Raw genomic sequence first — 11377 nt, forward strand, 5'->3', positions numbered from 1 at the left:
CAGTTCCATAAAACAAGTTCACTTTGCCAAATTTTTATACCAAGTCATGAAAGTTTCAGTAGTAAAGTCAATACTTAGGTTTGTATTTTCATAGCAACCAAACAATTTTAGTAACTATGGTTACACATGAGATATGAAAAAAAGACTTCCTTCTATAAAAATGTCATTCTATGTGAAAAAAATCTTGTGTTTATTAAAAGAACATCCTTTGAAGGTGTGTGTTTACCCACTGAAGATACATAAAAGATACATTTGCTTCCAAAAGCAAATAAAATCAACATTGTTGATTAAAAAAAAAACAAAACCTGAAAAGTTAAAATGAGATTTTTCTCTCAACCAAAAATCCATTTGAGTGCAGATCAAACCCCAGAAGGCAAATGCTTCAGTGTGGGATGCCTGGCTTCCCAGTGTTATAACCACTCAAGAACCAACACTTAACAACGTGTGGTGAGCGTCAGTCAGGCTCTGCCACGGCCATGTGCCTTTCAGGAGCATCCCTGGACTCCAGCAGGAAGCACCATCCCAAGTGCTTTGTGTGGAGCTGACCCAGCAAACCCGTGTGGCGTTAGCACCGGAGTGTTCAGCAGCTTTTACATTTGTCTCAAGTCCAGGAGAACTCAGAACAGGCAGTGGCTGTTCTTGCTGGAGTCTGACTAAAGGTTCTGAGTTTGCCCGGCTGGGGCTCAGCTGGTTGGAGCATTGCGCTGTGCACAGAAGGGTCATGGAGGTTCAATTCCTGGTCGGGGCAGGTATGGGAGGCAACCAATCGATGTTTCTCTCTCTTCCTCTCCCTTTCTCTCTCTTTGATTCAATGAGAACATGTCCTTGGGTAAGGATTAAAGGAAAAAGGGGGGGAAAAGTTCTGAAGAAAGCATTATGGAGGGTGTGGTTTAGGTAAGATTTAATTACTTAAGGAGGAGAGCAGCTTAGGAGAGGGAAGGCAGTGAACAACATGGGGTCCTAGGCATTGGAGACAGTAACAGTGATGAGTTGTAGGGAGGTGTGGGTGTCACCTGGAAGTTACATTGGGTCAGGTCATACTATGAGGCTGGAAAGAATGGGAAGGTGACTAGATCCAGGTCAGGAACACGTGGGAGAAGGAGGCAGCATGGTCTAATGTCAGGGGGAGGAGTGAGGCTGCTGAGGTTCCGAGTGGTAAGAGCCCGGGCCTGAGCCTCACAGAGTGCCTGGGTCTGAGTTCCGATTCTACTCCTCCTGCTCTGTGACTCAAACAGGTACATGAATTCAGTGTAAAAGAGACGTGGTATCCGACCAGTGTGACTCAGTGGCTGACCATCAACCCATGAACCAAGAGGTCCCCACTTCAATGCCCAGTCAGGGCACATGCCCGGGTTGTGGTTTTGATCCCCAGCAGAGGGCGTGAGGAGGCAGCCGATAGATATTTCTCTCTCATTGATATTTCTCTCTCTCTCACACCTTCATGAGGATTCCTTTAAAAAGAGGAAGGCACTGGGTCTAGGCCCATCTGTACTTCCCTGGGTGAGGGCTGGGGAGGGCCAAGACTGGAGGCACAGCATCCCAGCAGGGCCCTACGGTGAGGTGCTAGCTCATCAGCTCCCTGAACTTACACCAGCTCTGAGGCCACCCTATAGGCTGTCAGGATTATTAGAAAGAAAAGCCTCAGCCCCTTGCACAACCTGCATGGTGTGCTCAGAGTCACTTTAGAAAAACTAACAGAAAAGCACATGGGTATGACAGTGAGCACACAGAGCATCCACGTGGCTGAAACTTTTGTGACAGAAATGAAATGAGAACAGCATTTACCTTGGTTTTGGCATTGACATTGGCTCCATGATTCAAAAGGAAGTTGACCATTTTCACATTTCCATAGTGACAGGCCACAATTAAAGGAGTATAACCGAGCTGTAATATCAATAACAAGCAAATGACCACTCACTAATTACACCTTGTGTGTGTGTGGGGGGGGGGGAAGGACAGAGTTTCAGTCCCAAAAGGACATTCTACCTGACTGTAAAGATATTGCTTAGCGGGTGTGAGACACTCTATCTGACTGTACAACTATTACTTAGCAGGTGTGACACACTCTGTCCGACTGTACAGCTATTACTTAGCAGTGTGACACACTCTATCTGACTGTACAGCTACAGCTATTACTTAGCGAGTGTGACACACTCTATCTGACTGTACAACTATTACTTAGCGGGTGTGACACACTCTATCGGACTGTATAGCTATTACTTAGCGGGTGTGACACGCTCTATCCAATTGTACAGCTATTACTTAGCGGGTGTGTGACACTCTATCTGACTGTACAGCTATTACTTAGTGGGTGTGACACACTCTATCCGACTGTACAGCTATTACTTAGCAGTGTGACACACTCTATCTGACTGTACAGCTACAGCTATTACTTAGTGAGTGTGACACACTCTATCCGACTGTACAGCTATTTCTTAGCGGGTATGACACACTCTATCCAACTGTACAGCTATTACTTAGCGGTGTGACACACTCTATCCAACTGTACAGCTATTACTTAGCGGGTATGACACACTCTATCCGACTGCACAGCTATTACTTAGCGGTGTGACACACTCTATCCGACTGTACAGCTATTACTTAGTGGGTGTGACACACACTATCCGACTATACAGCTATTACTTAGTGGGTGTGTGACACTCTATCTGACTGTATAACTATTACTTAGCAGATATGACACACTCTATCTGACTGTACAGCTATTACCTAGTGATGTTACACACTCTATCCAACTGTACAGCTATTACTTAGCGGGTGTGACACACTCTGACTGTACAGCTACAGCTATTACTTAGCGAGTGTGACACACTCTATCTGACTGTACAGCTATTACTTAGCGGGTGTGACACACTCTATCCGACTGTACAGCTATTACTTAGCGGGTGTGACACACTCTATCCGACTGTATAGCTATTACTTAGCGGGTGTGACACACTCTATCCGACTGTATAGCTATTACTTAGAGGGGGGGACACACTATCCAACTCTATAGCTATTACTTAGCGGTGTGAGGCACTCTACCCGACTGTACAGCTATTTCTTAGCGGGTGTAACACACTCTATCTGACTCTACAGCTATTACTTAGCAGATATTACACACTCTATCTGACTGTACAGCTATTACTTAGCAGGTGGGACACACTCTATCCAACTGTACAGCTATTCCTTAGTGGGTGTGAGGCACTCTGATTGTTCAGATATTGCTTAGGTGTGCATCCTGTGGACACAAACACGGGGGAGCAGATTGGGAACATAGGACTTCACACCAACATAGGAGACCAGGCATGTGTGTGACTTGACCTGAAAAAGAGCTAAGACAGGGGCACAGATGGTGGGATCTGAAAATAGGTAGGAAAGATGAGGCCAGAGAGGGCCAGGTGGGGATGCGGGAAAATGCAGCAGAGGTGGAATGAGGGGTTCATGGCAAAGAGAGGGTAAAGCCACATCAGCCAAGGGCATGGAGGGAGTGGGTGCAGGACAACAGCAGGTCACTGCCTGGCTGAGCAGCAGGGAGTAGGCAGCGTGGGTGCAGCACTGGGATCAGCACTGGCATCTCTGCTCCTCTCTCCATCCAGACTTGGTTCTGGGAGCAGGAGGCCCATCACAATGTGTGAGCAGGACGGACTTGTGAGGAGGGGGGCAGGGACTTGGGTGCCCCAATGGGGTGGCTGGGAGTCACCCAGGGCGGGACCCACCACAACAGTGACAGGAGCCTTGTACCTTCGTGTGGGCATCCTGGTCCGCCCCGTGCCTGACGAGAATGTCAGCAACATTCACTTTGTCCTCCTGGGCTGCGAGGTGCAAGGCTGTGAGTCCGCTCTGCAGAGAGAATGGAAGCAGAGGGTATAGTGGAGAAGATGTGATTGTCTGTAATATCCCATCTTGAAAAAAGTCCTGTAATTACAGCTTCTCCCTGGAAACCACAACTTTTGAAATTGAAGACAAACCCCCTAAGTTATGGTGACTTTCCATTCAAGGCAGGTACTCTGCTCCCCAACACTGTCAGCCAATCGTTTTCTATATTAGGCACTTACATCATGACCCGCGACGTTAAAATAAGTCAGCGAAGGTGCTCCCAGCAACACTCCCTTCAGCCCCATCTGTGCCTCTGGCTGAGTATTTATTCACTTAAATAACTGACCCACCAACCACTACTTCTACTTTATAAGCACTGCAACAGTCAGCCCTTCCATCAATAAAACATCATAGGTGCATAGAATATAGTCACAGGAATGAGCTAAGCATGGTTTCTTCCAGCACCCAAAGGCAGGGCACTGCTGTCTAGGGTCCTCTAGGTGCTAAATAAGAGGTCGCCCCATCGTTTATACACAGCATCATCAATTGGCCAGTTTTACATAAATGCCTGGCACGTGAGCACCCGTGATGGCTTTAATTAACTGGATACGCCAGTGAAGCATCATTCAGAACCAGTAAGGGACAGGGCCCAGGGACGGGAGGGGAGAGGCTCATTCAGTCTCTGCCACAATCTGGCAGCCTCGACATGGGGGTAAGTAGCTCCCATCAAGAAGATAGAAATTTAAAGAGAACTTTTTTTTTTTTTCAGAGAAGGAGGAAGAGAAAGAGAGAGCTAGAATCATCAATGATGAGAATCACTGATCAGCTGCCTCCTGCACACCCCACACTGAGGATTGAGCCCACCACCCATGCATGTACCCCAACTGGGAATTGAGTCATGACCTCCTGGTTCATAACTCAATGCTCAACCACTGAGCCATGCTGGCCGGGCTAAAGAGCATCTTTAAAACCTAAATCACTAGTCTCTGTCACAGGTGTTTTTTAGTACCATTCACATGCCAGGAAGTTTTCTCGGCACTTGAACATATCAGTGGGCGGTTTCTGCCCCATAGTGTCCTGTTCAGTGCAGTCTATCTGCTCCGTCTCTCTCCCGCTAAGACCAAAGCAGTGGGATCATCCTGGAGCCGGCAGCCCTCGCCCAGTGCACACCAGTTAACATCAGCAGGCCTATCTCTACAGCCAGGTGAGGCTAAGGCAGCTAAGACATGTCTCCAAAATCTGTGATCTCTAGCCATGGGCTCGTGAGGAACCATTACACAGAGAGAAGATCTTTCTCCAGCTGAATAGCGAACAGGCCTTGTATTTAAGGGCTGGGCTTGTTCATTTGTTATTACATGGGGATTGGACAAGGAATATTGTGTCAATGCTGTATTACGGTTATTCCTGAGAATATGAACTTATTGGTTTCAGCTGGTCTTAAACAGAAACAGAAGATGTGTGCTCTTCTAAAGCAATGGGACAATTTGTCATTGGTTTTGCTTATTACCTGAGATACTTTTACAGTTGCAGCTGGCATCAGTGGACTAGACACACATGAAGATAGATACATGGATAACAGGGAGCTCACAAATAGATGCAGGGGCAAACATGTGCGTGTAAGGTCAGCATGTTTGTATACTGAATGGTGTCTTTTCCCTGACTCTCATTCTATTGTTGTTGTTAATCGTCACCCAAGGATATTTCCCTACTGATTTTTAGAGAGTGCAGGAAGAGAGAGAGACAGGGAGAGAGAAACATCGACTGGTTGCCTCCCACACTTGCCCTGACCAAGGTGGGGATCGAGCCTGAAACCAAGGTTGGTGTTCTTGATTGGAATTGAACCTGGAACCCTTCAGTTCACAGGCCAACACTATCCACTGAGCCAAACCGGCTAGGGCCTGACTCTTATTCTATTGAAGTTACTATGTGTGTCCACAGGCCATTCTCTGGGAAAGGCTGAAATGACCGGGGTGCTTTATTACAGACACCGATTCCCTGACCACCACCCACACCAGGTAAAGTGGGCTCAGAACCTGCGTTCCACTGTGTCCCTGCCCCCATTCATAGAAGCTTCTGAGGCTCAGCAGCTGGAGAGTGACATGGGCAGTGGGCATGGACCAGCTGGCAGATAGCCCCAGATGGCACTGTCACCTTTCTCTGGGCTTTGGAATTAGGACTCCAGGCAGGACAGAGTGTGGACTGATGGCCTGAACCCCAGGGCCACTGGAAGTGACAGCGCATTCTCAGAGGGGCACAGAAGGCAGCTCCCAGAGGGATGGAACTGTAACGGACTCACATGGAAAGGTAGGGTGTGAGGATGCACCTTGTCTGTGCACCTGTCCTGGCTCCGTGGTTTCCCAGCCCCATGGGCCAGTCCTCAGTTGCCCTGGAATCTGTAACAGGCCCGCCTCCCTTACAACCTTTCTTTCTGCTCACATCCGCGCAGACGGCTTCTCCTTACACTCATCCCAAAGGCTCATGACCGAAACCAGAGATAAAGCAGAATACCTTGGTTGACGTGTGGACACTGGCACCCTTGTCCAGGAGTGAGGTGACCATGTCTGCATGCCCCTCCTGGGAGGCCAGGTGCAGCGGGGTCACGCCCTGCTTGGTCACGACGTTCGTCTCGGCCCCGTAGCTGAGGAGCGTGGATGCGATTTGCATCTGGTTCTTCTTGGCAGCGATGTGTAGGGGAGTGTAGCCATTCTGCAAAGTAAGAGGAAACAGAGGGTGAGCTTAGCAGCTGCCCAGATGGATGCACATCTCTGGAGGCAGTCGACAGAAAAGCTAAAAGCCAGCGTATGGTAAATGGCAAGTCCCCACCCAACAACACCGGAGTCTTTAAGGCAGTGTCACAGGGCACCGCAGGGTAGTTAGAGGGAGGGACACAGGAACCCCAAACCTCCAAATCCACCCTTTGGACAATGGTCCCTCCTGAAGAGCAGCCTGAAGTGGGCCCGTGCCCTGTGCACACCCCACCCTAACACCTGAGGGTCCCAGGGCTCCCCTGCTCTTCTCTCCCCAGGCCAGCCCTCCCCCCACCCTCAGCCTCCCTGGCAGAACCCAGTTTCCGAGCCTCTGCACTGGGGACTGTCCTGGACCAGCTGGTCAGGCTGCCCTTGAACCTGCTCTGGAACCGAGCACCACTCACGCACGTTGCGTTACCAGCAGAATCACGTGAAGTTCCTTCAGGGTCTTGTTCCGACCTACTGCTGACATGCTGGGCATTTGCACTCTAACTCACTCAGAAGCCACCACAGGACTGGCTGGCGACTCCACCCCAGGTTCCAACCCCGCCCAGGCCCGTGGTTCCCAGCGGCAGGCAGCCCCGCGCCTCACCTTGGCAGTGGCGTGAGGGGACGCGCCTCTCTCCAGCAGCAGCACGGCCACCTCCTGGTGGTCATAGTGGGCGGCCACATGCAGCGGGGTCAGGCCGTTCTGCAAGGGCGGGGTGGGCTCCTGGTGAGTGACCAGGGGCGTGGGTGCCGGGGGCAAGTCCAAGTGCATTAGTGAACACCAGCAGCAGGAGCAGAGGGGCCAAAGCGAATAGCTGCCTAAGGTCTGCCCTGCAGGGACTCATCCACACTGGGAAGGCCGTGCTCTGCAGGGTATGGAACCCGCTGGAACCACTGGGGCATGGTGTGGCTGTAGTGGGCTCCCCTGACTGAGGACATGCTTGAGCCCGGGTGAGAGGACAGGGGTGGACCGTCCCGCCCGCCGCGCTGGGCATACCTTCCCCGCGGAGTCGGCCGCCACCCGCCGGTGCAGCAGCAGCTTGGCCACGTCCAGGCTGCCGTACTTGGCGGCCACGTGCAGCGGGGTGAAACCTTTCTGAAATGGGAACAGGAGGAGAGGCGCTCATCTTCCTGACCATGAACAAGCCCTTTCGCTCTTAACATACGGAGCGAACGATGGTGACTCCCACATCGGGCAACGCTGGCCGCATGAGACCCGCCGCCAGCCACAGGGCGAGGGCAGAGAACAAAAGGCACGGTGAGGGTCCAGCCTCTCAGGCGGAACAGAAGGATGGGGACTGTGAGAGCTGGAGCCGCAAAGGGACTTGGTGGGGGGCGGGGGCGGAAGGGCCCCTCGTGGGAGCCAGAAGGCTCAGACTTGGGTGGAAAAAAGCCCATCTTTCCCTCCCTCTGACATTAGTAGAGGTCAGCGTGGCCCAGTGGTTGAGCATTGACCTAGGAACCAGGAGGTCACGGTTCCATTCCCGGTGAGGGCACCCGGGTTGCGGCTCGGTCCCCAGTGAGGGGTGTGCAGGAGCAGCCAATCCATGATTCACTCTCTCCCTCTCCCTTCCTCTCTGAAATCAATAAAGTATATTAAAGAAATAAAAATAGTAGGATTGAGACAATAGCAGCTCTCTCCAATGCTTCTCTGTCCTTTTTATAAGACTTGAATTCCAAATTTCCTCATCTAAATTTTAGGATACTTTAATGACCATGGTAAAAAAGTTTTTTTTTGTAATTCCATTGATTTGTATTTCCTGCAGTAATAGCAAGATAAATGGCTGATAGAACAAAGTCTCACGGTTGGAAAGCACCTGACGTCCGACTGTCCCCCCTCTTCCCGGGAGCCCCCCCGACCCCACCCCGCAAACCGTGAAATTCCTCTGGGAAAGGCCCTCCGCCCCCGACAGGCACGGGCTATTAAACACACCCCGCTGCCTTAGGCCCCTTCTCCCTCGGTCTCTAGTGCAGACGCAAGGCCTGTGTGCCTAGCGCCGTCTCTGTAATTCCCACGTGTCCCTAACTCAGATCTGAAGGTCGGAGGGTCCCACCACGACCTCCGCTCCATCGTCGTGGCCAAAACATGTTGCCCATGCTGTCCTGGCACCACGTGGCGAGGGTAGCCTGAACAGTCCACAGCGATGGGCCTGATCCGGGCGGTGAGGGTGCGGCTTGTCCCGGCCTCTGTGCTCCTCCCCCACGCAGCACGGCCCTCACATAGCACGTCCCCCACGCAGCACAGCCCCTCACGCAGCAGGTCCCCTTCACAGGTCACCACTCACGCTTTTCCAAGGAGGCCGTTCTCCTTCGCTTCTTTTTGAACCTGTGGCGCTAACAATGCCTTGGAGAGTAAACCCTGCTTTTCCACAGACACATATGGGAGGTTTCCTCGTTCTTGCCAGAGCGCACAGTCCATTTAGAGCGACATCTCCTCCAACACTCCCCAACACCCTCCGTGGCCTGGAGGCGCTCGGAGCTCTGAGACAGGCCTCGCTCAGGGTGCACGCCCTCAATCGGGCTGGAAGGGCGGCCCGGCCACTGGAATGTGGGAACTGATGGGACAAAACTGCACCGAGTCTTCGCTGTGGACTCACATCGGGAGCTGGAAGGCATCTCTGGCGGGCCCCACGGACCCCTCAGCAGGGCCCCACACCCCGTCTGTCTGACCCCTGCACCCACCGAGCGGCCTGGTCCATTGCTTCAGGTTCAGTGTTGCATCCTAACCATCTCCACCGACCAGGGCTGGGCTTTGCTCTCTACACCCGTGTCTGAATCCCACTACCACCTCATCTGATGAGACCGTCACCTAGCCTGGTTATAATTATATTATTATAACATAGGTTATAATTTCTATTAGTATATGTTGCTTAGTCTCTGATTTAAAAAAAATTTTTTTGAAAGCACTTTCAACTCTTTGGGTTTGAAGAATTAGCCATTTCTCCTGCGCAGGCGCGAGGGCTGCTCACCTGCTCAGCAGGTCTCCCCCTGCAAACCCTCCGCCCAGGGGCAGCGCCCACGCCCATCGGTGCCGAACACGAACACGTAGACACGTCTCTCTAAGAACCCGCATCACTTCTGCACTCGTGGGCGCTATTCAGCCTGCAGACAACGCCCTGCTGTGGGTGTCCCCTGCCTGTTCCCCACCCCTCAGCACTAGTCCCATCTCTGACTCCGATGAGCTGGGCCCGCTCCTCTTTTCTCCTAAGTCACATCCAAGCAGGGAATTTCCAACCGGATGTATCGAGGAGAAAACACTCCTCTGCCCAGCACCCAGTGTGAAGGCAGGTACGTCCAGGCTCCCGCACCCATCTCCTTTGTTAGGGGACAGTGACAGTAAGAAAGTGGCTCTCCTGCGGGCAGGCCTGTGAGACACTGAGTTCCACACAGGGTGCAGCCTGGCCAGCTCAGGCAGCAGGAGTGGGCAGAAGCTGAGACCAGCGCGCAAGGCACAGTGACCTGAGCATCAGGTGGCACCAACCCTCTCAGCCAACACGGGATTGCCAGCCTGATGCTACCGTCTCTCCCTCGCAAGTTACACTAACTCCGTGCATTTGGGGGTCTCATTTCTTTTCCTCTTTGGAAACACAGCCTAGATTTGATCATGGGAAGGGAGGGAAGGTAACCTGGCTCAATGGAAACCTTAGTTCACGTCCCAGGTGGCTGCGCTGGAAACAGCACAGGCCTCAGCTAGAAGGTGGAATCTCTTCCTATTGCAGAAATGACACGACCCTCCCAGTGCCCTCCGATCGTTCAGGAAATGGCTCTCAACACACACAAAAAGCAAGAACCCGCAGGCCTGAGAGAGACCGACCCTCTGGGCAGTGTCCGTGGCAGAGAAGAGGGACCTGGTGGGTTCCCGCCATCGCAGCCACCCTTACCTTGGTAGCTAAGGAGTGGGCAGCCCCTGCCTCCAGGAGGACTGAGGCCACGTCCACCTGGCCTTCCCGGGCGGAGATGTGTAGGGGCGTGTACCCATTCGTGGTGGCCGCGTCTGGGTGCGCCATGTGCTGGAGCAGCAGCTGCACGATCTCCGTCTTGCCCAGGCGCGAGGCAATGTGCAGAGGTGTCTGCTCCTCCTGCAACCCAAGGCAGGTCAAAGGTCAGTGCCCAGGCAGCCCAATGCCAGCTGTTCCTCCTACAACTCAAGGCAGGTCAGAGGTCAGTGCCTGGGTAGCCCTAATGCCGCCACTGTCATTTGCATCGTGGTTTTCTTTTTCTGGGAGCCCCTAGGAGCCCCTAGGCAGAAGGAAATTATTACTACCCTGACCACAGTTATTCCATATTTTCCTACGGAGGTGACCTGTTTGGTCACAGAATCTTCCTTAGATTTTATTGATAAAGGGAAGGGGATAGAGAAGGGGGTGAAGAGGGATAAATGGTGAGGGAAGGAGACCTGACTTGGTGTGGTGAGCACACAATACAATATACAGATGTCTCAGAATTGTACACCAGAAACGTGTAATGTTATTAATCAATGTCATCCCAATAAATTCAATAAAATAAGTAAATAAGTTAATTGGTTAATTAATTGAAGTATGTACTTCCATCATCTTGGCTGTGGTTGTCTAAGCACACCAACAGGCCAGGCTTCAGCCTCATTCATATTTAAATAGAAACCAACTCTTGGTTCTGAATAAGAAAAAAATTTCACCCAGAAGCCCTAAGACCTAGATTCCCATCCGGAGATTTCACTAGGCGAAGTGCTGATTGCCTGGGAACCAGGTCAAGAGAGAAAGCCCGAGAGATGCTGGGAAACTGGCTCTCCCTCTGCATGGCAAGCCAAGGACACACGTGGTCCTGGCTTTAAGGAGAGGCTGAGGATA

The 11377-nt window shown here is 51.8% G+C and overlaps 1 protein-coding gene across 43 annotated transcripts in view; it reads right to left on the reverse strand.

Annotated features, from left to right (window-relative positions):
* The window catches only part of ANK2 (ankyrin 2), a 376998-nt gene that overhangs the window by 82001 nt on the left and 283620 nt on the right, over positions 1-11377 (reverse strand). For all 43 annotated transcript variants that reach the window (XM_080676468.1, XM_080676469.1, XM_080676460.1 and 40 more), the window contains 6 exons: positions 10433-10630; positions 7549-7647; positions 7156-7254; positions 6325-6522; positions 3742-3840; positions 1786-1884 (listed from right to left, as the gene is read on the reverse strand). In XM_080676468.1, the coding sequence (XP_080532594.1) occupies positions 1786-1884; positions 3742-3840; positions 6325-6522; positions 7156-7254; positions 7549-7647; positions 10433-10630 (792 nt within the window). The remainder of the gene's footprint in view (positions 1-1785; positions 1885-3741; positions 3841-6324; positions 6523-7155; positions 7255-7548; positions 7648-10432; positions 10631-11377) is intronic.

The sequence above is a fragment of the Plecotus auritus genome (genome assembly GCF_963455305.1).
Source record: "Plecotus auritus genome assembly, chromosome: 6".
Lineage (NCBI taxonomy): Eukaryota > Metazoa > Chordata > Mammalia > Chiroptera > Vespertilionidae > Plecotus > Plecotus auritus.